This window comes from Apteryx mantelli, chromosome 5, assembly GCF_036417845.1.
Source record: "Apteryx mantelli isolate bAptMan1 chromosome 5, bAptMan1.hap1, whole genome shotgun sequence".
In the NCBI taxonomy this organism is placed as follows: Eukaryota; Metazoa; Chordata; class Aves; order Apterygiformes; family Apterygidae; genus Apteryx; species Apteryx mantelli.
Genome location: NC_089982.1, coordinates 14,557,717 through 14,585,028, shown reverse-complemented (window position 1 = coordinate 14,585,028; position 27,312 = coordinate 14,557,717). Strand labels below are relative to the sequence as shown.

At 39.7% G+C, this 27,312-nt stretch overlaps 1 protein-coding gene across 1 annotated transcript in view; it reads right to left on the bottom strand.

The window, feature by feature from the left end:
* Positions 1-27,312, bottom strand: part of GRID2 (glutamate ionotropic receptor delta type subunit 2) — a 712,823-nt gene that overhangs the window by 64,853 nt on the left and 620,658 nt on the right. Inside the window, exon 15 of the mRNA XM_067297081.1 lies at positions 5,506-5,672. Coding sequence (XP_067153182.1) covers positions 5,506-5,672 — 167 coding nt within the window. The remainder of the gene's footprint in view (positions 1-5,505; positions 5,673-27,312) is intronic.

Sequence of the window (27,312 nt, the reverse complement as noted above, 5' to 3'; positions counted from 1 at the left end):
AAAGCGCAATGCTTGCAGCTAGTGACAGGTCTTTAAGCTTGCACAAGAAAATCATTATATATCTGCATTTCTTTTCCTCCCAGGACAGAAAGAAGTGACTGGCATCTCTAGTTGAAAAACAATTTCTCTGCGACTTTTTGTGGTTTATGCCAAATTCCAAATGAGGCTTCGGCAGCAGGTACGGTGTAGCTGTACCTTTCATACCACACGCCGTTGCACACCATGCTCCTCACAAAGCAATAGCAGGAGGTACGCAACTTCACTTCTTCTTCTGGCACACAGACAGCCTTGAGTGTCTGGAAGTTCGTTGCCTGCTGGGGTGAGTGCTGTGAAACGCTATCATGAGCAAGAGACGCATGCTACAGTTACTGAGGGCAACTCTGTCTTTGCTTTTTTTTATTATTATTATTACTGTCACTGTTTCCTTTTATTTGAAAGCAAAGTCATTTGAGCAGAATGCACATGGATGCTCTTGGACTGTGAGAAGTGCAAAGCAACTGTGGCTTGATTTTTCAGCAGGATTGAGGCTGACAGCTCCCAATTACTTTGGTGAAAATCAGGGCCACTAGCCTCTGAAGACTGTGAAATTAGTATTTTCTCCCCTCTTGCCTTTAACAGCACCTGTGGTTGGGACTGTCACACAGAGCTGAAGAGCCTCTATCAGCCAAGGAAGCGGGACGTGAACGGGATCAGAGCGCTCTGCTGCCACCTCATCCTGACCCCCGACAGAAGCCAGCCACGAGCGCAGAGCCTGAGCAATTGCTGCCGCACCGTAGGAAATACAGACATCCAACAAAATCCTCTGAAAGAATCTGCAATTATATTTATACCTCCCAGGAGTGCAATTGAAGTTTTAAAGTTTAGGATTAAAAGCCTTCCTAACAGGTGTCAAATTTTGTGTCAGCACACAGTTCCATGTGAACCAAATGACACCTCCTCTTCAAACTCTCCTATGAAATTTGGCAGTTCCTATTATTAAAGCCCCTGTCATTACCTTAACAAAAAAAATGGAGAGAGAAAGAGAAAGAGAGAGAGAGAGAGAGAGAGAGAGAGAGAGAGAGAGAGAAAATTCCAATATGCTGCCTGGAGGCTGCTGGGGCTCAGAAGGTTAAGTACCAGTGACAAAGAAAAGTGGACAGTAATCTACCTGAGCACATTGACTGACTATCTAAGGGCATGGCCAGGCGTATTTATTAAGATCTGCAACATGTGAATGGAGTCATCAGGACGCTATGAAAGGTCCATCATTCAAGCACTACCCCGAGTATTTTCTGTATTATTTGTGCTGCAAGCACACAGTATCTGTTTTCTGGCTGGACTGGAAGCACCTGTTTTCAGAGACAGAAATACATAGACAATGGTCACAGCAGCTGTTTAAGACCCCAGCTGGCCATTTTCACATCTGAATATAGGAAAACGGCAATCTTGTTCTGCATTCACAACGCTCACTGCTCGTGTCTTTGTTTCAGTCCCAAACAGATTTTCTCCATGTAAAAAAGAAATGTCTCAAAGACCAGTTTCTTTATAATGCTTTCAGTTGGCTACCCCTCTCTTTCAATAAACCATACCCACAGAAAAGCTATTTTTTGATTTCGCACTTTGAACATTACAACTTTTCTCATGTACCGTTTGCCATTTTCATAGTGCACTGAAGGCCTAAAGCTTTTTTTTCATCCCCAAAACCTCATATTTCCCAGAGTCTTGAGAGATTGATCCTGAATATGGTTTCATTTTCTGTGCTGGGTCTGGAATGGATTTAAAAAAAAAAAAAAAAAAAAGCAAATGCATGAAGTTTTTACGTTATGTGTATGTTTACCACGTCCTCCACTAGTATTTCACTACATCCAAACTTGTGTTGCATAATTAGAGTTCTGACTTTAAATTGCATCAGTTCAAATAGGTGGGAGCAGCCATTCTGCTCTCTAAAAGGTACGTGCATCACCTTGCCTCTGTAAAACGATGAACACAATATAAGCCAACGCAAGCAACAGTGCCTTAATGTCGGCGCATCAACTACACATTCAACTTTTTGCGTTGAGCCATAGCATAGACAACCTCTCTCTGCGGTTCCTGTGTACCCGGAGGCTCCTTCGATGCCGGCCCCGGCGGGCAGGACGGCAGCCCGCGCTAACGCAGCTGCCCCCGGCTGCCGTCAGCAGCTTGCACGCGCCTCGTCGGCCGGTCGCGGTGCCTTTGGCCGTCACCATATTCTCAGCTCTTTCAAACTTCCTTTTAGCACCTTTCAGACTGCTAGTGGTATAAAGGGACAGGCTATCACGATCGATACAGAAGGAAACGACGGTGGGGAATTTTGCTTTTGCAAGGCCCTGGATGTGTTTTGATGGAGCCTCAGCGGTACTAACCGACAGCAGGTTTAACGCCTTTCTTAATTAGCCCAACTGATGTGTCAGCTTGGCACGATACTAGAGAGGGGGAAAGGGAATTGGCTCTACGAGTGATTATACTCCAGGCTACCACAGAGACAGGAACACCTCACAACACGTGATATTGCCACGGGTGGATATTGTCACCATCCCCGAAGGCCCCACAGTATTTTGCATGTGTTAATCCCCTGGAGAACAGCACAGCAGATGCCCCAAACATACAATATGTCTGGAAATCCCCGAAGTCTAAACTTTACCACAGTATTACCGTGACTCTAATTCATGCCCTGCAGCCTTGGAGAGAAGGGGTGAGCGTTTACACCTCTCTATTTCTTTTTTTCCGTTTCTCTGGGAATCCCCTGACTGCCCAGAAGAGGTAATGAAAAGTCTTAACCTCATGCCCATGCTTCCTGCACTGAGACCAAAATCTCCTGTAATCTTGCCAGACCTTTCACGGCTGCACCCGAAGGATTTAACACTCTGCAGCTTATGGGTTTATATGAAATTTCATAAAAGAGAAGCCCTGTATTTTCACGTAGATATATTTATTTTCGGAAAGATCAAGAAATGCCAATATATTTCAAAGCGATTCCCTGCTGCACTAAAGAACGTGAAATATTCATGTGAACATTTGCTAATCCCACCCAGCAAAGTCTATTTCCCTCTCTATTTAGCATGCAGCCTGCAGCAGCTGAGGGTTGTTCAGCCTTTTCATTAGGGAGAAAAGTAAGGATGATTTGTAAAAACCATATGGAAGTAATCATAAGAAACAGTACTGAAGGGTTTTTAGAAAATCTACCTTACAAGCACACTTCCTCTTTCATGTGTTTGTTTCTAATATGGTGTTTCACAGATTCAAAATGCAAATTTATATTTATGGGTGTAATTAAAAGTGCAATAAAATAAGCTGTCAGAGCATAGAAATAAAAATTAATTTAAAGGCAGCACACACACTTTCTGAACATACATCTCAGCCCCTCTAAATTCTCCAGCAGCTAGCATCACCCTAAGCACATTCTGATTTCTCTTTTCAGCCCCTAGCCCTGATAATGTAATGAGTTATTTTCTCATCAGTACCAAGTCTCGCATCACCATCCAGACTCTCCTGTGGCTAACGGACTCATGAATGATCCCTTTCTTCATCCACCTGAGCTCTGATAATTACAGCAGGAAACAAAATGAAGTCCGAGTGCCTATGATCCCTGATTCCACCACTGGAAAACGTCTGACCTTGGAAATTCATTTAAGTTGCCTTATGCCATAAGTTTCCCTATGTATTAAATAGAAATGCTAATATTTAAACAGTGCTTCGAAGATCCTCAGATAAAAAGAGCTACATATGTGCAAGTTTTTATGCTTCTTCCTGCTTCCACATACCTCCAAAATATAATACTCCAAAACGCTGCAATTTTGTGACAAAATAAAATTGTACTTGGAAATGTCAGAGCTGCACAGACCAATGGTGCAGAAGCCACTAAAGGCAGCTCATCAGAAGAAATCATAACGCAGCCTTTCTGGGTGCTGAATACCGCCATGCTCTTACCAGCCTCAGCACCGACCATTTCCCCAATATACTGCAAACTGTACCAACTACATAAATGATGTCAGCAACAGCTCCTAAGGGGTGGTTTTGATACATCCACCTTGACTTGGAAAGCAGGGAGGGAGGAGGACGAAGAAAGCTTAGCTGTGTAGGCACACGCCCTGCCATGTCACTTGGTGGGCTCGTTATATTTAGTAATGAGGACACAGCCTATGAAACTCCTCCTTGTCTTCAAATTTTAGAACTCAAACTTACTTAAACTTACAAACTCACTTATGCTCTGAAGACACTGACTTAACACCTTGAATAGCACCTGAGATTTCTAATAGTTGGGCGCGTTTCTTACGAAGACTACAGGAAGCAACTTTGCTCCTTGGTTTTGCATGTCAAACACGAACATTACAGAGTCAGAGATATTTAGCAGAGCCTGCCTGGTCACGGTCAGGATATTAAAATATTCAGTGAGTAATGCCCTATAATGCTAATCTTTATATTTTATATAAATCAGATATATGGTTCATTGAAATTAAACTCATTGATTCTGTGAACTTCTGAATTTTGTTACTGCTATCTCAGCACAAAATTCAGCCAAATCATCCCCCCAAAATAACCAGTTTGAACAATTTGGCCTTCTCTGTGCATGCAGTATGGGTGAGCAGAAAACAATTTCTCTGAATTTGCATATTGTTTTGTTAGTCATTGGCTACCTTTTCCCCTATCTTACTCCAAGGTTTGAAGGCAAAGGCACTAGCCTGAATGAAGCATATTCGTATGACAATGATTCACATTCACTGTATCAACCATACAAAAGCAATTTCAGCACAACAATTGTGAAATTTTGTTTTTACAAAAATCAAACATCAAACACAAATCATTAGAAAATGGATTGAGAGAATAAAAAAGAATCAGAATAAAAAAGGATCATGAGATTAGCCCAAATCTTTTCCTAAAAAAGTCAGACCACAGAAATAACACTTTAAAAATGTCTGGTGGTTTTTTTACATTTCACATGTGTCTTGAATTAGAAATCAATACTGGAGTGAAGCATCCAGTGCCGAGATGGTACAATAGATACCATTTATTTAGAATTTCTGATCCTAGCAGAAACACAGTACCAGAAATACCTCTAAAGATCTCCCTTTTTTAGCTCAAGCCATTGATTAGTATTGGGATAAGCATCTAAACTTTAGGGTACTAATAAAGGTCTATATGATGTCCAAGTCTACTTTTTTTTTAAGAAAAGGCTTCTGTAAAAGGAAGGGTTGAGTCATGCCATCCCTTTAAAACAAATGCCTCAGCTCTTTCCTTATTTTCCTGCTAATGAAGTTCAGTATATCTTATTCACGTTTTCCAAGAGAAACAAGAACAATTCATACAAAAGCAACACAAAGTATTTCTAACGCAGTTTCTAGAGAAGTGAATAATCCCATATCTATGAGGAAATGAATGTCTGTGTTAGAAATCATGAAGCTGATAATGAGCACAAGATGTTTTTCCTTTACAGAAAATTAAATAAAAAATGGTTCCAGAGCTGAGAGAGGTTTGCTCGCACGTGTTTCTCTTTCTCCGAGCTCTTACCTTTGGGAGAAGACGTCCCGGTAGGGGCTGCCGTGCTGCAGGGCAATTCCATATCCTCTGTCTGCAACCGTGTTCCCGACGGTATAAAAAGAGCAGTCTGCGTCATTGATGGCCACGTATTCCAGTACTGCTGCGTCCCACACAAAGGCGTAGTTCCCATGTTTCACCTGCAGTGAACAGAACAACAACTCAGGCTATCGGCGGTCATGTCCGAAAGGACGTCCATGCACCTAGATATGTGACAGTTCCTTTGCACTCTGTTTTTTTAAGGAAAGTAAAGTTCGAGTGCCCAAGAGTTTTCAACACAAAAAAACGCACCAGGAGTGGTACCACTTGATGCTTTCGCTTAGCACCTCAGCAGAAATGCAGGAAATTTAATGTGATTTGAGAATAACGTACTGTCAGCGAAACAGCACTGTGCAGAAAACTTGTACTGGCCCTGCTCAGGGAACGAGGGGGCTCATCAGGCACCTGTCATTAATACTAAGTTCAAACAAACAAAAAAACCCCAGTAAGTTGTTTCTCTGAACCATTAAAACAAGCATTTAGAGGAAATATATGTATGCGTGTTGGGAGAAGTGCAGGACGTGTGGATATAAAGATGAAAGACCACAGTTCAATATGGTGCACGTTTCAGCCATGCTCTTCACTTTGGTCCAAAGATAATATAATGGCTCATGTAGACAAAGGAGACTTGTCATTAATATCCATTTCTGTCTTTTGGACTCTGTGCCTGCTTGAGGGCAAGATCATGTCAACTAGATTTGTCGAGAGTATTTCTCCAGCATGAAGAATTTTCATGTATCTTCAAAGAATTTTGTACAATACTGCATGTTAAGTCATTCTAACTGTTTAATTAAGATAAATTCAACTCACTATGTTTATGAGCTGTTAAAGTAATGTTTTACTATTCATTAACATTTGAAACAAATCCAAAAATTTTTCCTTTAAAAATATGGGATGTATATAAAATTTCAGAAGTTGTTCAGAAACAAGCTTTTACAAACAGGAATTCAGTCTAAACAAACCCTTCCATATTTTAATGAATTTTCACTTTCAAACCAAAACATTTTTCTAGAAAATATTCTCTACCTGCTCTACTAGATCTTTTACCATTTTCCTGTTTTGCTGGTGTCTACGACGGGCCTGAAGAATCACACTGCTTTTCTCCTGACCCTCTGCTTGGCTTCACTCAGCGTTTTCTCTACGCCATATTAGCCAACTATGCTGTAAACTAGGCTGAACCCATTGACTTTGTACATCTAATGGGAATAAATATGTGACAGCTTAGTGAAAAGTAAACAAAACACAAAAAGGCCATCTGGGGCCAGGCAATCCAAAGAGAATTCAAAACCAAGTCAGCATATCAAAATAAGCAATGTCAGTACATCATTTAGATTAGGCTTTGACAACGTAGATTATGTTTTTAAAGACTGTTTACATATAAAAGTTACTGAAGCAAGCCACACCGGCTGCTTGCTCACAAGATGTAGTGCACAAGGAACTATCGCATTTGGGACACATTCTTTTTCATGCATAATCAATCTGAATTAGACACCGCAGGCCAGGAAAGGGAATACTTCCTATCTGCATTTTTAGACAAAATAGGGGCAGGATTTGTGCAGATCTTGGAATAGAAAGGGAGCCACAGTATCTGTGGATTCAGTGTGATTGGCAGGATATAAAAAACCTTTTCAAAACAGACATTGATGCAGGACTGGGCTGGTTTTAATTTTCAGGCTCTGAAAACGGTCAGCAATGGTTTTCTGTCTCCCAGTGGAGGCTTAGGTCTCTCTAAATGGCCAGGGAATAAGGGATAGAAGCAAACTCATCATTAACAAACCATACAATTTGTATGCTCATTTTATGGGCACTACAACCTACAGAGCTCTTCCTTGCTTGGGTTAGTGCCTGTGCACTTATTCTGGTATTCCTAAGGGCACAACTTGGCTAAGCTGAAGATAGCATGGCTGAGAGAAAAGCCCTTCCTAGGAGCCTTTGCAAGCATGATGACACAGTCTGAAAGACCAAAGCAGCATGATGCGTCCTTCCCTTAGGCAGAGAGCACGTGAGGGAAATAGGGGGCAAAAGCAGAGGACCAGAGGGGCAAGAAAGGTAAATCCTGAAATGGATCAGATGGATTTGCTAAATACAGGAATTATGTAAAAATGGGATTCAAAAAGACAAGCAATTTTACATAAGGGGAATTAACCTTTGAGGTTAACGTTTTGATAATGACTTTTGTCCTAACTCACCCTTCTAACTTCCTATTATATTGAAGTCACCTAAGTAAAGAAACTCATCAGCTGTTCAGCTGGTCAGGAAAAATCCTCTTGATTTGGCTGCCTTGCTGTAAAACAACTCACAGTGAGAATATATAAAAGTGGTAAAAGCACTTACTGACAGTAATATCTGTGATTAAGTGACATATGCAAGAGCCTTAGAGCAGACCTGATAATTTCACAGTTGAGGTTCCCACAAAGACATTACTGTTCATAGATAGACCAGGGGGAGTCTCAATTAAAGTGCAGGGGGCAGGAAAGAGAGATTGAAGAGCCAGGTGGGATCATCCCAACCATCTCCCTCCAAAACAAGATTGTTTCATGCAATAAACCTTCTTTTCAGCATTTTTGTCCTATGCATTTACACATCTATGGAATGTAAATCCATGGAGCAAACCAAAGTTGCAACTGTCATGCTTGCATCACTTTCTTTATGGAACTGTTCCTCAGTCTAACAGTTTTTATTGCTATTCAACATATTTATTTTTACTTCTTTCTTCTTTTATAACTGTCTTCTGTCACTCCTCGCTATTTTTCCTTGTACAGTTCTAAATACTCTCACTTTGGGGCTGACACCGTTCAACTATTGATGAACTTCTCTGATAGTTAGCCAAGCTAGTAACAGCTAATGTAGCTTTCTTTAATCTTGCAAATCTAGCATTTCAGTCCTCCCATTAACAGTAACACTACTTTTGAACTTTCTCCAATTAGTAATTTTTTATATGGGAAAAAGAACTGTCTTCCTAAGAGAGAATCAAAGTTGCCTGGCAGCTCAGGAGGAATCTGATTCAGGTTTTAGTGTACACTTCTTCTGAGATCCATATTACAAACCTTCGATTTTTCTGTCCGTGGATCTTTCACACAGCTGAGGACTGGTTTTAACCTAAAGATCTAAGAGTAAAATTTTGCTATAGTATAACATATCTGGAACATTGCTGATATTTAAAGATTTTCACCTAAAAATAATGCATAACTATAGTTTGAAAAGGGAGGTGATCCTCAGTGTGAAAAAGAGAAAGGAATTTCAGAACCAAATGTCAATTAAAATACCTTTATTTCTCTCCTCCCTCCCCTTTACTAAAAGGAGCACATATTCTCTAGCAATACTGAAGACTTCTACTTTGGGCCACAAAATGAGCAGCAAAAATTCCAGCTCTGCATTGTGAGAAAAAGCTAAGGAGCTTACAGTCAGTCAATTATGGGGACTAAATGAAAGAAAAATCTCCTTGGAAAAAGAAACGGCTCTTTCTAATGCATATAATTCGCTACTCATACAAGACCTGCATCCCTGATTCTAGGTTTCCAGATGATTATTTTGTCATTTTATGTTGAGAAAACAACATTTCAGGATGATGGCAAATCTGAATGCAGTTCACACACTCTCACATAGCACAGGAGCACCAGGGAGGCATTTGTATGAAGGCAGCATATTACCATTCAGCAGCAATCCCAGCTTTCCAGTCAACCAGGGTACAGAGAACTAACACTTCAAACCCTATCCTTCACTTTGGCATCCCACCTGCTGGTAAGGTAGAGGCTAAAAAAGATTTTGGACCATCTGATGACTGTTGACATTAAAAAAAAAAACCTTAGAAACAACTTAATCTGTTTTTGTCCTTAAGGGTTATTTGAACTCATGCACTATGCTGGAAATTAAATGAAACTAGGAGGTATGTTAGCAGGCAAAAATGCTTGACTTCACTTTAGAGTTTTGTGAACTGATGAACTGTGAACTTTTACACAGAAGAGGGGTCATCAGCACACAGACGATAAAACTATTTTTATAAAGCTCTGCATCACTGCACTTTTATGTGAATTTTATTTGCTGAAGTCTTGATGGTAGATAATAGTTAAAATTTATCCTTGATGACTCCACCAAAACACAGTGGGGTTATACTGGAAAAGTATTTAAAGCCATTACACTGTTGCATACAGACATATTTTATGCCAACACTGATGTGGATAATATTCCTTCTTAAAGCTAACCTGTGCATGCAGAATGGGCTGAATAATGTATTTGTGTACGACTCCAACTTTCTGAAAATACATTTCTAAGTCTAGAAAATTATGTACTTTAGTAGAAATAATTGTAAGTAAACAACAATCAACTACTGTGATTTTCACATTTGAATACTTGGACAATATCTTTTGTATATCTTAAATTCCTCTTTAAAAGAAATATCAGAAATCCTTAGGAAGAAAAAATAAATTAAAACAAAGTGCAGGTTAAACAGAATTAGCAGTTATTTCTCTTACAGACCTCTCTTAAGTATTTCACCATACCTAAAACACACACATACACACAACTTTAAGGCCCAGGAAATCTTAAGTTAAAGTCCAATTGTTTAAAAAGGTGCAGGTTTTTTTTGGAAAAAATCTGAAAATGATAAGATAATGCTGATCAAAAGCATTTTCTGAATACCCTGTTTGTCCACCCCAGTGACGCAGTGGCATCGCTTTCCGTATGCATTCCCATACATGCCTGGCACCATCCTTCCCCTCTCACGTTGCTGTACGCCCTTCTGTGCCCAAGACATTCACAGGTGTATTTTAGCCAGGAAACATGAATAGAAGCAGACGCCTGCAGAGCAGAGCAGTGGCAGCTCCAGCTCCAACCTGACAGCAATCAAGGGCACTGATTAATCACCTGCCCCGCACAGTGCTCTGCAGGTCCCTCGCTACATGCTCGCCAGTATTGACCATTTCACTACACCAGCGACACAGGGGGAAAACGCCATTGGACTCTGCTGGTCTTACGCCTATCAGCGTGGGGCTGAGACCTCGGCACGTACCGATCTGATTTCTGACATGATTTTTGCAAATCCCACATGTAAACGACAGCTGCAGATGGCAGAAGACTGTACTTCGTTCCACCAAACAGCCTTGGGAAGCCTGCTATTGCAGGGGGAATGAAGGAGAGGGAAGAAAACTGAAAGAACATTTGCAAATACATGAGTGAGAGCTAATATACATGAGGGGGATATTGTGCTCTGAGATGGGAAAAGGCAATGATAAAATTTGTGGTGGAAGCTTAAATATAAATTTTTGTGTTTGTCAGATGTTGCCAAATAGCTTGGTGGCATTCACAATGAAGTTTTTTTCAGCAGAAGGGAATGGAGACGCATTGATCTCCATAATCCTCTTGCAAAAGGCCAATGAAGTTGCTTGTTTATCAGACTGAAGCAAAAGTCAGAGCTTCTGCCTTCAGAGAAATTCCAGTTTGCTAATTTATTTCCTTCAGGGACAAAGATTTCAAATCCTGGTTTTGTTCACAAAGGGAACAACTCTGAACAATTTCTATTTGGACCCTAATTAAATAAAATCCTTTGTTTTAATTTGTTGAACAAAACTAAACCCACTAATTTAGAGTTCTCTCAAAATTAAACCTTCTATAGTTCTGAAGATCTTCACTGAAGCACAGCTTTGGAGCTTCTTGCCCTAATCCCTCTCACAGGCATATCTTTGTGGCTGATCTACATAACTTAAAAGCAAAGTCCAGTCACGCAGTGGAAGTTGCATGATAGGAGTCTGTCAGAGAGCTGCCTGCGGTGCACGACGGGAGTTGTACTCCCACGGTGGAATCTAGAGCATGGAAAAAAAATTTCTGTATACATACAACTCTGCTCAACGGTCAAAGCAAGCAGCTAATTAAATAAAAATACCTCCCTCCCTCTTCAGGATGCCATTTTGCAGGGTCCATAGAGAGCTATTGAAATTCATGGATTACTCTGACAAACACTGCAGCTTATCTTTGGTACCTATTCAAACAGAGAAGCGCAGGCTCATCTCTAAAAGCATTATTGAGCTAGTGCCCAAGAGCGAACAGCAGTGAGAAACGAGACTGTGGAGCTTAGGGGAAGAAAGAAGAGGTTAGAAAACCCAGCCTCATCTCTTCCTTTGCGTGAAGTTCATCTTTCATTATATTCTCATATCAGGCTTTAATGGCATGTCTATTTGCTCCAGATAAAACTTCATCAGGAAAAGCATTAATTCCTTATGTATAATCTGCTGCCAGCTTCTTGAGAGAAGCCTCATGATCGTATGCACTTTCTGTTATACTGGGCAGACCTAGACTAATTCATCTGGAATTAGTAGAATTACTCAGGTATGACAGCACTGTAATGAGAGGGCACTTTATGCCTTTGTTGTCGACTGTTTTTCCATTGCTCAACTGCATTCACATTTTGCCACTGCAATTAAAACACGTCAGGTAAGTTACAAGAGAGAAAATAACCCGAGGAAAACAGAACGAAGGCCAACGAAAGGTGCCACTTCCGCGTGCGGCAGGAGAACAGAGGCAGCCGCTTCCCCAGGTAATGGCAGCGAAGCACTAAAAAGGCAGCAGGTCATGCGGATCACTGACACGCAGCTGAACCGCACTTAATTAAAGCTAATGTTAATTACAGAGGGAAGAGAAACAGCAGAGAAACAGATACAAAAAAGAAAAGGAAATCCAAGCAGTGCAGACCTCTGAAAGGTAAGGAAGCTATTTTTTTCAGAGGAGCTTCTCATTTATTTTATGACAATTTAGTGCTGCAGATATTAATGGAGATTATTTTAAGGGCATCACTGTGAAGGTCACACACAGAAACTATATGAAAGCATTCCTCAGAGACCTAGATCTGTGGTAGCCAAGTGGCAGTCTCATTAATGAGACAAATTTAAACCAAATGTCACTAAAGCGGCTTCCCTGTTCTAATATATTTGTATTTTTGTGGCAGCTAATCCACAACAAAAGGACATTTACACATGGAAATGTATACTCAGATCAATTCTCTTCATTTGGGTGAAAAAGTAAACTTCTGTGGATTAGGGTGTCAGGAAGAAGATAAATACAGGCGAATTTAGAGAAGCAGCCTGCCTCTTTAAATTAAATCAATTCAGCACACCTAAGTTGAGGTTTCTTGGGATCCTAAATTTCATGGCTCCACCACTCTTTAGAATAGAAACAAAGTTTATACAACTGGAATACTTGTGCAGCATTTCTTAGTCAAAGAAATACATATTGAATACCAACTGAGAGGTAGAAAACTCATCGAAAGCAAAAAAAATCACTCATCAAAAGCATTCTTCATTTGAAAAAGTACTATAACCACATCAGAGTTCTTTGCAAAATAGTACCCATTTTAATGAAAAATTCTGCAGCAAAAACTCATTTGAAACAATAGAGTTTCATTTCAGAAACTTATTTTTAAGCAACTGATTTACCTTTCAGTTCTTATATTACTTGTACAAGAGCTCAGACCACTTTCAGAGTGGTAGGAGGATTTAATATGTTCCACTACTCACATGAAATAATTTATTTATTACTATCTTCTTTTGAACCATTTTATCCTTTTTCTTTTCAATAAGCATCTCCTGCCCAAGCTTTGATGGAACCAGTTTGGCACTGCAAATGCAGCCATGATATCTTGGAGTTCCAAAGAGAGACGTTTCACAAAACCCCTTTCCCTCTGAAATTACATCACCCGACGCTGCAGACTGTTTCTCCTCATTTTGATACAAAACTTCCAGCAAGAGACACGATGCAGCAGTTGCTCACAACCTGCGCTGCACCGCACAAGCTGGGGCTGGGCACGAAGCAATGGACTCAGGTCAGCCAGGTCGGTGCCTCCGCGCTGAGGCAATTCCCACAGCAAATTTCACTGGGTCTGCAGTAGACTTTAAAGCTACTTCTTCCTCTGGAAAACCTGCAACGTAGACAACCGAGAAGACGACAAGACCTAACAAATTTTCACGTACTGGTCTCTGTAGTTACCGTAAAAGCTAGTTCCTCTGTGCTGCTGCCTGCCGTGCAGCGAACTGCTGGGGGAACAGGGTGGCAGGACAGAAAACACAGACAACGCAACTTGTGTAGACCAAACACATCCTCTTCAAGGCCCAGTTCTGAGCTCCTGCTAATGTCCTCACTGCTCAGCTTAGCACCTGCGATTTACTATACAGTCAGTGACAAGTACCCAGGTCAAATGCTTGCACCTAAAATAAGTGCGTAAAGACACAAATGGTATCCAGAAGGATAAGTTCAGAGTTCAAGTTCAGAGAGCATCCAAGCCAATGCAGTTTAGGCACCCGGGCACTTTTCAAATCCCACTAAGAATTTGTTTATGGCCTTATCTGCTTATTTCATCTCTAGCTGTGGGTAAAAGCTGGGCTTTTGCATCCTTAGAGAGTAACATACTCAAAGCCTTTGCCTTTAAATGTACAGAACTGAATTCATCTCTGCCTACAACCTGTGCAGTCATTTCTGTTTGTACAAGGTTATAACATTGTTGTAACATTCATTTTGCACACCTGTGAATGTTGAATGAAATGCAAGTCACAGCCTCCTATGATTGTTGTTTCCAATTCATCCTGATCTGTTCACACATGGTACCTCAGCTACTAGAAATAAACATTTACAGTTGACAGAAACAGGAAACAGCAACAAAAAAACTCCCAAGCAATTACCAGAAAAATCACTGTAAAACAATCACTTGATTCCTTACTGTGCCAAGGATTCATTCAGGAGTGCTTTTTTTCAGGAATGATTTCTAATCCCTTCACTCTCCCGTAACAGTGATCAACAAAAATTTTCAGGCAGTACACTTGACACAAACTCAGAGAGACAACGTTAAACACGGAGCCTTTGCGTGATGAAAATGATAAATGGAACTGGGCAGAAAATAGCTATCCTTCTGCAAAAGAATTTGCAAGATTTTGATTTAAGGAAAAATATTTCAAATTTGGGGACCAAAAATAATAATAAAATTCAGACTGGAGCAATCAAAATGTTTTATTCCAATTGCAGTTTGATTTTAACTTGACCTTTTTCCCTGCAATGAATTAACATGACGAAATGAAACAGAAAACCCCTTTTGATCAAAAAATTAACAGTTAATACAGAAATATTCTAACTGGACATTTTGACAATTGTAAAGCTTTTAAAGATAAAAATAAGCAATAATGTTTTATAAAATTATCTCCTTCCTTAGACAGTTTCAATTTCAATTACTGTAATAGTCCAGTGGGAAAATCCCTAATGACAACTTTACTTTACTTGATCTAAGTTTGCAGGCATCTTAAAAAAATCTAAACATATATAATCATTAATACAATAAGCAATTGTACTTCGGACTTCACTCTAGATTTCCCGTAAGTGTGGTCATCATGGCAATTTACGTCTCATTACATTTTGCCTGAGCCTCTCAGGTTCAAGCTTGGAGAAAACATGCTGTGAAATCTCATCAGACCACAAACAAGAATAGTTCTCTGATAAAGATACAGTCCAATTAGTCAGCCATTCTTACTTAATCTCTTAATTTGAATGTGAAGTGCATACCTTGTGTCACTGGTATACTTTTTGCAAAATACAATAAAAATGAGTTAAATTCAAGTAGTTGTTCTTGTCCTACCACATTAATAAAAATGCCAAGGCATCTTTGAGATAAGTAATAAGAAAAATGGAGTTTAAATATTTGTGGCATGGAAAAACTGATGGTACAGGTTGTGTTCAAAAACTTTGGTTGCTATGATGCAATGCAATCAGCTGATTTTCCTTCTTAAAATGAAGTAGCATTTGATCTAGAATTAGGACCATCAGCTGAAATTTTCTAAGTTACACACAGACTGAATGTACGTGTAAATTAGGCATCAATGTGGAAAGCTAAGTGCCCAGCTAATCATGTGTACCAGTGAATATCTTACTCAAGTGCATGAAATCATTTCATTAGCCAACACTAAACAACAGGGAAGGAAAATGAAAAACACAAGCAATAGCATCATTAAATTATCTACCTGCCATTCTAGCCCTTCATCCAATGTGCAGCAGATTTGGCTAGCAACTATGTGGGCACTGCTCGAAAAATGCCACTACCTTGTTAGGAAATGTAATCTCATTCAGTGTCTTATTATTAACTTTGTTATTTTGCCTTTACTGAAAAACAAGCTATAAGAATAATCAGCATCTAAACTGATTGTGAATTTCTGATTACATTTATACCATATTAATAGCTCCCCTTCTGAGTTAACTTAAAAAATAATTTGTCTTTTACAGAACTATGTTATGGGAGGGACAGTACATTGGACACACATATATACTATACGCTGTATAGAGCTGCAGTTTTCCTCTGACTTTGGAAGAATTAGAGAGAAGTCGCAATACTTCACTGCATCTGGGAAGGCGTGAGCTGCCAGTACAGCAGGGAGAGCACAGAAAAGGCCTTAACTGGCTGCCAAAGTAAAAGAATAAAACACTTAGTTGCCCAAGTCTATTGTTTTGGCCCACTCCTCCTCCCTTACGTATAGTTTCTAAATGGAAAACACCAATCTGTCTCTTCACCTGTTCAGGGAAATACTAAAGGATGCCACACGGCTTTTTACAAATTGGCAATATATGCCTGACTAACTTTTTGGGAAAAGGCGCCTGGGAGAAGCATGCAAAACTGTGTGCCTGCATCTGTACACAGGGCCACGCTGTATGTGAAAATGGAAGGTTTCACGCACACACAAATAGCTGCGCAGCTACAGAGTACTTTGTATACAGAAATATCTCCTTTCTGTGTTCAGTTGTATTAACATCAGATAAAATACAATTGCATGTATGCAGGCTCTTGTTCTGAAAAATATGGTCCCTTCAGACACAAATGGAAGGCATATTTCATATTGATGGAGATCTGTATCAAATTCAATGTAGTATCTTTGTTGCTGTCTTGTTCATGCGAAATTTTAGAAAAGGTTAAATCATAAGATATATACAAGAAAGCACAGGAAACACAATGCCAGGTAAATATATCCTCCTTTGTCTTATATTTGACATATCTATGGAGAGCATATTTTATTGCAGCTGAAGAAGATGAAAACACAATAGTATTTTAACCTGTCTCTTTTTACTTCTTTTTTTTTCAATTATGTTTATTCTTTTTGTCATATTTCGAATTATTTAGAGCCCAATACTGCAAAAAGTTTAATAGGAATCTAAGGCCCAGTACACATAACAGAATAGGCATTTACATTTGGCAGCTACTAAGTAAGTGATCGTCCTGCAGCTACATGGGTTACCTGCTCAGAGCAGAACCTAGACCTAGCAATATTGCAGCTGAATGAACAGAGAGATAAAACACAGCTCTCTAAGGACATAAAATTTGGCAAGAGCATAATAAAAATAAAAAAGCTCTAGAATGAGTATAATATGATACATATTAAATCAAAGCCATAGATCACGTGATGTATTTAAAACTTGTCACAGGGTGTTATAAACGCCTCACAGTTTATAAATTTTATTGAATTGTAATAACTAAAACATACTGAAGGTGGTATAGAAAACATGGAATAGAAATCATGAAAGGATACAATACAATTTGACATAGCATCTGTCAAGAAGTATGCCATGTCAAACTCGATAGGGACTCAAGAATCTCCACCAGGCTTGGGACTATTATTAGAAACAAACTCAAAATAAACCTTTTGCAAGCCTCTCTGTTACTTGGATGTAATTTGTCTCCATTTAGCTAGAAATGGATCTGGATGTTATGTTCCAAAACGTCAAACTAATACTTGCTCTTATGAGATCTCCCCTCCACATTACTACATTTACGAGGCCCGGAACGGTCAAGCCAGCTTCCAGATTGCTTGATGCAAATACAAATAACATTATGATTTACCACTGACTGTTTTCATCAGATGCCAAATTTAAGCTAAAGGTTTCTCATGTTAGATGTAGGAAGCAATTACCTCCCAAGATATGAGGAAGAGTGTTATAGAAAGGCAGGGCAACACAAGCACAGTTGTTGTAAATGGCTGTACTCCACCTTTCCACCTATCCCAAAACTTTGATGGGCTGCTCCAGGAAGGTGGAAAAACTGCTGGAGAAGCCAGTTGATGAGAGGCTGAAATGGGAGATTCTGTACTGGATTTTGAAAAGCAGGAGGTTAGTTTGGAAGTGGGCGGATTCGGCAAGAAAGGCAGCAAAACCTGTCAGATGCAGTTTATATGATCTTGAGTTATATGCTTTGCTGATGTTTCCACTCATTGCCATTAAACTTCATTTCAAGATGTAACTGTGTCTGGTAATTTGGGGAGACTCTCAGCACCATAGAATGAGATGCCATATTCAGAAGTGCAGCTTTCTAAACCAAGATTATTGACATATCAAAGGAAAGACAGAAGAATAGCCTGAACATTTTCCACAACTTTTATCACTCCCAAACATATGTTACATGTTATTATTTTACCCAGATTTTTTTTATGAGCTCTTTTGATTTACTTTTGGGTCTACTTCGTCTACTTTGATTCCCTTCCGTGAGCTCATATCATGTTCCATTTTCTCTTGTTCTGCTTACTTTGTTGCATACCATGTGCTCACTTTGTTAAATCCAAAATGATTGAATGATCAAGCTAATCAAGAATAAGATGCTGTTTAAAGAAAACCATCTCATTCATTTAGCTTCCAGAACAACTACAGCATAAGCAAAGATGTTCAATTTAATAATAGCACAGTCTCTTTCATCTGAAGGACTGTAAGCATTTTTCAAACATTCATTAACTGATGTGCACATTTTTCTTGTCTGAGAAATCATTCCAGCCTTTGCTGTTTATACTTGACCAATCTGCACCAATAATATTGTGCATTGTTTCCACACTATGCTGTGAAGTGCAACATGTTCCTTAGCAACATTTAGGAAAAAATCATATAACCATTTATGTGTCTAAAGAGATGCTTGGGCAATGTTTTAGCACTTGAGTCCAAAGTTTTGATTCTTAAAGCACTGTTGCTTATAAGCACCTAGTTTTTTTTCATACCGAATTCTGCTTCTGAAGAAGCACTAGCTGTGCGCCTCTCTTCTATCCAGCATGAGCAGACTGCGTATTTTCTCTCCTACCTCTGCTCAGTCAGGACCCACAAATGGGGCAATGGGGTACTGGTGCCTATGGAGAGGTCCAACATCCTCCCCAGTGCACACTGGAAGCGCCACATAAAACACAACGACGCTCAGAACTTCAGACATGGGCGAAACAAAATTTAGAGGTTTTCAAATTTGGAATTGCCGCCTTCTGACCATCTGTGCTTTAGGAAGCCTGCCCACATCCTCTCTCCATGCTGCAGGACAGAGATTATTTTTTACAGTGCCTCCCAGAGGCCACCAAATTCAGACTGTTTTGGACCAAAGCACGTTGCAGTACCTTGGATCAGTCACAGGGAAAGATGTACTGATCATCCACCTCTTACACAAAGGAATACCCAGGAATTGCAGCCAACACTGGTGGAAGTGTGATACTTTATGGGAGATTTCGAGGCTTCCAGGGAATGTGTATCACTCTTAAGGACAAAAGTTTGCTAATGGGAAGGTGCTGTGTCCTAGGTTTCTTTGGTCACATGTTGAGAAATTTTGCTAGAAATGTATTACAAGGAAATTCCAACTTGAGGTCAGAGTGATAAACAACCTAAGCTTCTGCTCTTTGATTTATGTTATGACCAGAACCCCTTGGTAGATACAGACTTGTATAATACAGCTGCTTATCTACTGCTTTTTCATTACCGATGCATTGTATTTTCCACCCATCTTGATACAGTCCTTGTTATTTATATCCCTCTCTGTGTTATATTCAGTAGGGAACGGGCTCTGTTTTACTTGATTAACTAGCAATCCTGAAAACAACAGCCACAAGCACCAATCAACTCCTGTGCAGTAGGAAAGCTGCAGAAGGAGGCATGGTAAACAACTCTTGTCTGCCAGAGCCGTCACAGGGAGAGAGTCGTGCAGTCTATCGAGATTGGGCTTTTTATGCAAACTGATAGGAGAATGAAATGTGATTACAGCCTGGTAAAAATGCTCCTTAAAACACTCCATGTGGCACTTTAATCCTCTCCTCCCATATCTTGACTATTAAAAAGAAACTGATTTATTGTGGCCACATTTTCAAACCGGACAACTCTGCTGCCTAATTCTAATACAAAATGACATGAACTGCTTGCTGGCAATTGAACTAAAGAGAATAAAATGGTAAAAATGGGTGAAAAAAACAATTATCATTATTCTTTAGCCCTAGAAAAGAATCTGCTTACTTAACAGAAGAATTTTAGCTTCATTTTTAGTTGACACACTTTAAGAAAGCCAGCTGACACCACACCACACTGAATGCCATGCTGTTACTTCAAAATATCTAACTTGATGGTTGGGAAATTCACTCTGTCTGCACTTCTTTCCAAGAAAAGCGCTCAGAAAATGTCTCAACAGTTGCTTGAATCAGTGATACAGGTCAGAGAAAGACTGTAGTAGGAGGCATCTTAATATATAGTATGAAAAAACACCTCTATTTTGTTAGCTTTCGAAGGATTTTGTTGCTCACAAAAGGTGCCAGGCTGACACTGGAGAATGAAAGATGGTTTTTTAATCTTCATTTGTCACTGCCTGTCCTAGTGCACCACCAACATACACCAGTCTTGCAGGTTTGTGTAATAGAAGAGAGAAACTCATTTCCTCTCTTTAGGCCCATTTAATCCTCTACTCCTCTGCTGGGACTGCCACGTTGGTGGCCATAAGCATGCAAAACCTGCAGGACCTGAAAGTACTGCCTTGGTGATTCAGTATCTCCTGACTGCCCCAAGTCAGGACATCCAGACGGTACATTGGGGTGAGACCAGGTACACCCAGTGCCTTGCTCGTGCATTCCCGAGTCCCGGTTACCATGGGTGGGAAGCTCAGATCATGCTGGCGTCATGCCCTAATGCTGCAGAAACGCGGAGACCCACACATCACAAAAAACCCTGCACCAATGGTGACAGAGAAATGCCCTTGCACCAGAAAGATCCAGGAGGAAGTCAGAAGTTAACTTAATCCTGATGGACGCGAGGGATTGCAGGGGGGCCACGGTTTCTCGGTTCAGTCTGCAACGTAACGATAGTTGCATTTTTCTTCAAAACAATCATCTCCTAGATTTCTGAGCACTGCACAGATGTTAGTAAGAAAACCATGTGAAACTTTTGGCTCTGCTGAATGTGATTTGAAACCTTCTAAAATATTTAGTGGTAGTTACAGCAATGTGCTTTCATTTCGCATCCCTCCAGAGGCGGCATGCAGAAGAAGGCTAGAGAGTAAGAAACCCGCAAGAGTCACCGATCATGTCTCTGCACCACACCTTAGCGCTGCCTGCCGGACAGCCTCCACATTGAAGACTTTTTGCTTACTACAATTTTCCTCTAAAGAAACAACTCTCTACAGCCAGATCTCAGAATTGTGTCGACTTGCGTACGGTTTAAGCACATGCAAGTTAATCATATGTTCTAGTGCTCTGTCTCTTCCCTCTCTCCCCTTAAACACAACACAAACAGACTTTTTCTCAAAACGTTTGGGTCCTACAAATTGATATAGTCCAACAATATGGAGTTTTGCTAGAAAATTTCCAACTATCTCTAATTAGATGACTTAGCACAATGTTAAAAAGCAGCCAGGAGCAAAGTCTACTCAGTTTCCAAACTCGCAGACCATATGTCTTAGGGTTAGACCTTAGAGATATCTCTGAAAATATAACCTGTATTTCCATTTAAATGCATGCAGATATTTAGGGGCATAAACCTGGGATTTGTAAATATAAACACCATTTTGGGGGCACACAAATAAGATTTTGGGTTCATTGTTTATATTTGAAAAACTAGACTTTTCTGTGCTTTATTTCTCTAGATAATATTTTAAACCATACTGGATTTTTTCTCCCTCCTGTTTTGAGACTAGAATGACTTTAAAGGTAATCTGATTTATTTAAAGCTTCCAAAACTTACATACTTCATACTTATAGATGTTAGCACCTACAAAGGTTGAACTTGCTAAGTATTCTGCCAGCAGTTTTTTGGTTTCCAATTTAATTTTTCTGCACCATCCTCATTATTTCACTAGCATTTCACTGCCTTCTGATTTTCCTATTAATGTATTGACTTATTTAAGTGTGTTAGTCTAAAAAATTTGCTATGGGGACAGCTGCAGGTTCTCTTTGAGCTTTCCTCTTTTGCTTTTCTATTATTTACAGTTCTAAGAGCATTAGAATTAAAAAATTCTGAATGATTTCATGAGGGAAATGTCTTACATTGCAGACTTCTTGCTATGGATCTACTTTCTGAAATTGCATTTGCTTGTCTCTGGAATAGATTTTTTTTTTGTTTGGTAACAAGTTATTTAATAGAAATTATATAAATCTGTCAAAGTGATGAATGAATTACAGCTATAGCAGCTCCTCAAACATGAAGCAAGATCTCTCTGTTTCCTCTTATGTTTCTCTTCATATTTTAGTCTTGCAATCTCATAGTCCAAACTATACTTTAGAGCTGTAATATACAGCACACTTTTATATACCCCTTTCTCATTACTTCTATTCATGTTTTTTTCTGTGGTATATATCCTTTAAACAACCTTATGTTGAATTCCATCATTTGCATTTATTAATGCATCACAATGTATTAAATATATTAAAATGTGTTAATACATTAAAATGATAGCTGGAAACATTTAAGCAAGAAAGTGAATACATTACCAAGTTCTGTGCCTGACGCAAGAGTATGCTCTCCTGTCCCCATCTATTGATCATTTGACAGGTTCTGTATTTCCCCTGATCTACATGTGATATGTCCCCCAGTGAAGCCCACCATACTGTGAGCCTGCAACTGGCTTCAAAGAAAGAGTCAGAGTTTTAGAAAGCTTCATTTGATTGCAAATTGAAATTCACAGAATTCATTGCACACGTCAACAGCAAGACAATGTAAGCAGATGAGATAGCAAAGGAGACGTGTGACTGTGTATAGAGAGTGAAGAGTGGAAAGAAGAAATATGAGGCAAGAAAGGATCAGAGAGCTGGGAAGATGCTGGAATAGCTGGTATCAAAACAGAAGGGATGGAGGGTCAAAAAGCAGAAAAACGAAAAAGTAAGAGGGAAGGAACAAAGCGAAGCGAGAATTCAAAAGGAAAAAAAATGAACAGAGGTTGTTGGATCTGCTTAGGAGTCTGTGTAGTCCCCAGACACCCTCAGTATGGTGTTATCATTCATCTTCATGAACTTGGAAATGTTACAGAAGTTGTGCAGGAAAAGCACTAAGTTAAAGGAGATAAAAATGGAGAAATAAGAGCTGATAGGACCAGAGGAATAGGTATCTAACAGCTTTTATGTCCCCTGTAACCAAATGAGAGTGCTCCAAATACCAAACTACTCTTCTCCACTAGGCACATTAAGAAAACGTCCATTCTTAGGGCAACCAGACTCCAGGATGAGGAATCAGGGCACAGTCATGTCTCTCTGAGGTGGGAAGGAATATGGGCCATAGAGAGGGTTCAGCTAGGGTGCTGTCACTCTACTACTGCCTTCATATGAGCAACGAAAGAAAAGCAGGGGAAGGACAAGAAGAATGGACAAAGTAGGAGAAACAATCAAAATTTCTACTCTCTCCTGGGCAATTAATCCGAGACAGCAATTTTTGATGGTTGTATGAAAACTGAGGGGGTGATTCATATCGTTTGTCACCAGATCAACAAAACATGCCTGTACCTTCTCCACTGAAATTTTTGGAAAAGGGATACAGAACTAGATCTGGGCACAGAAGCAGGTGTGTGGTTTGTTAAACTGCCCAAACTCAAATTTTTCATCACCCTCCTACAGAAAAATGGCTGTAAGTGACTGGAAGAAGTAATAAAAAAATATTTCAATGAGGACATTTCTGCTCATCGTAAGCTTCACTTCCTTGCAGGTTGCACAGAAATGACACATGCCATCTGATGTGGAGAGACTGAGAAAGCACATTCATAGGACCTTATAACGTGGCTAGTTAGGCATTTGCATCAAGATTATCTTTTGTTTAATAAAGAGCAATCTTATAGGCCTACGGGATTACAGGATTTGTAACGTCAGATTCAGTTGTATTCCCAGTAGATCAAAATAAATGATCGCTTGCCAAAGAGGAATGATATGCAAGCAACATGCTCAATTTCTGAAGACAACAGGAATTATTAAATTGCGGAGCAGCAAGAGCTGAGCTCAAAGTCACCCTTCAATCATAAAACCTGAGATAATGTACATGCTCCTCAAAAATCCAGAGAAGGCTAGATCCCAGCACAGGCTACTGATAAATAAAGTGAGGTTCACCACTCGGGTAGCATTCCAGCATGGCGTCCTCTTTTCTCTACTGTTTTTGGTCATGGATTTAAAGCTGTTTGGACATATTCTTCTTTGGTGAGACAATGGAATACATGCAAGAGCCCAGAAAGGTAGTACATACAATTTGAATAACTGCATAAGAAGTAGCTTTATGATAGATCCATGGGATGGAAAAAGTAGCATTTATTATCTGGCTAAAGCCTGCCTGCATTGCTCTGCTATTGTATAGACCCAACATGCTTTCGCAGGAAGGTGCCACATCAGGATCGAGGTCTTTCTAGCAGCAATGTCCAAATGAGAGCTGACACCCTATGACTGCACTCATCACATTTCTGAGCACAGCACAGCCCAAAGAACGAGCCTCTCCTGAGCCCCTCCCTTGCTCTGCAGCTGGTAAACAGAGGGGAGAACATAATTTTGCTTAGCTTTAAATGAGAAGCTAATACGCAGGATACCCATAACATCTCCTTTTTGGCACTCTTTACTCAAGCCTATATTTTACTCATGAGATGGTTCATAACAGCACCCATGAGAATTGTTTGTTTCTTTCAGACTTTATTTCTCATGTGCTAATGCATAGTAAATGCACTCATTGTGTAGTAAACACTCTGAAACCTTTTCGTGCTATAGGGAATCACAATAACACTGCTCTGTTAGACTGAAGGATGCACAAATTAAGCTTCTAGTTTGGAGGGGTGGATTCAGCATCCTTTTCTGTTTATGCCACCCTTTCTAACAGGTACCTCCCTAATGCCGAGTGTGGCCAGCTGAGAAAACTTCAGTAACAAATAATGTTAGCAATAACATTTCCTTTGAGTGTTATCCTGACATATTTACATTCATTTTTTACAACCACTGACTGTAAATGCGCTCTCTCCTTAAATTATTTCCTAATTGCCAGCTTCCTTGCTCTCTGCTCTCTTCCAAAATTTCCCATCCTCTAAAACTCCCAAGGAGGGAGCTTGAAATTTCTAGAATTAATCACTTGCTAGTGCAAATGAAAGCAGCACTCACACTGTTCAGTTATTCAGAAATTTAAAGCCTCTCATACATAAAGCACGGGACTGCGGTGCTCAGATGCTGACACAACCACGGAAACAAATGGGGACACGCACTGTTTTGGCAGCAATTCCCAGAGCTGTGCAGTAGCAGAAAAAGGAACAAGGGAATGCAAAGGGGATAAACTAAGTACTGCCAGCTACAAACTCCTGCTATAGGCAGTGGTGAGGAGTCGCTCAGCATAGTCTGGCTGCACTCACTGACCGAGTGTGGGACTGCAGTCTGACCTTCCCCACCGATCAGAAATGCCCAAGCTTCCCCAGAAATCAAAGAAAAAGGGAAACTCCTGTTTGTTCTCTCTGCATGTAGAGACTGAGGGCTATTTAACAGAGAATTAATTCTACTTTTTGTGATGTAAAGCAGCAGTCATGCACACAAACGCCCGGCAGCGACATCTACCTGCATCTTTTGACAGAGTTAGTCTCCTACCATCAGAAAGGAGATGAACTCCAGGTATTTCTCTCATGGTGCCATCCTAATTAGTCCATTTCTAAACAAGTGAAGCCTCAAATGAAATCTCCACCTACAAGGAATCGATATTCTTTTCTGGGTAGTTTTTCATGTAAAAAGAATTCCAGGTTAAGGAAAGAAGCACTTAGTTTCATATTTAGCCATCAGGATGAATGGTTAGGACCCCTCTCATCTCATGCTCATTCCTCAAAACATTGTCAGCCATCCTTTCTCTAGCTGAAAAGTCTGGATTCAGTTCTCTGCAGAATATAATTCTACAGAATTCAAGCTAACTTAGTTCCTTAGGATATGCTTTGTTATTTCTTATTTTTATTACCACGTCATACCTCTCTTGTCATGGAACATGATCTTACTGTGATAGGTACTGTACAAAATAAAGACTGAGAGCACTTCTGGGTGACAGTTACCAGAAGTGTTCATACCATTTACTGACCATGGAGAAAAACGGGTTCTTAGCTTAGGCACTGTGAATCACTTTCTAGAGAAGGAAATTGCCTGTCTACAATAGCTAGGAATGAAACTCGGGCACCTAAATTAGCTGCCTAAAGTTATACATGACGGTAGTATTGTTGCTGTAGCCATGATGGTTTAAGACTATAAGTGAAGCAAGGTTTTAAGAGAGAATATCTTTAAATAGACCAAGGGATACAGCTGGAGGAAAAAAAAATCCCTAACAGCCAAGCTTTCAGGCAAAGAAGTCCTGTCTGAAAATAAGCAGAAAACTTCAGGATTAGAAAAATGCCTCTGAGTTTAATGCAGTTATGTTAATCAATGAGACAATTCAAGAGCAAAATGCAGCTGGTACCAGCAAAGCTGGAAATAATGACGGCAATAATAAGGACCGATTGCTCAATAACATTTTTTTTGGTATCAGACTGTTATGAACTTTAGCTCCCAAACTCAACTTTTGAAGTTATACTGTAGCTCTCCTTTGAGGATGAAGGTTGAAAGGTTAGAGATAGACAGGTTATTTTTGAGAAATACTCTTCCTCTGGTAATGGTATATACAATGGTATCTATAATTCATTATATGTATATATGTAATGGTATATATAATTCATTAACTTAGTTCATTCTGAGGCACAGTACAAGTTTGGTTTCACCCACATAATGTCTATGGTGGTATTTAGTGTACTAGTTGAAGATCACTATAGTATGAACTCCTTTCTCTTCCCTTATTTAGCAGTTATATAATAAGCCCAATGAAGAGAGAGAACATAAAGTCACAATAAAATAGTGCTGCTCAGTTGATGGGTAGTGGTCTTAGTACACCAGAGAGCTGGTTGTCAAGGTTTTTGTTAGCGCAATAACAAAGGAGTGTGTTAAGCAGTTTGAAGATGATAAGATGACGGTCCAGATGGAAAACTTCATACCTTACAGAAGAGTCATTGGGGAAAACATAGAGATGCTTGCTTGAAAGAGTAAAGAGTTTGCATTAGAAGCTTGCATTAATGATTTTCAGTTCAGAAATGGGAAAACTATAGGCAGATTTAGAATAGACCATGAAGGGCCTTGAAACTCAAGATGACTAACTATTTCTGAGACAATGAGAAAGACAGCCAGTGGAAGAACACAAAGAGAATAGTGACTTGGCCATAGCCAAGAGAGAGAAAAGATTTTTGTTGTTTGTTTTTTCCTTTGCATTTTAAAGGCCAAGAAAATAACACTTTTGTAATCGAGACAATAAAAACTACCAAAGCGATAAACTGCAGGTTGTATGGCTAAATAATTGACATATTATGGAGGATAAACTGGCAAATTTTAGACACTGGATACGAAGATTAAGATAAAAGGTCAGCTACTGAAGACAAGATGACAACAGGTTATAAGCTTAAGCATCAGAATGCAACAAGAAAGAAAAGGAAGGCAAAACTAGGGGAAAGAT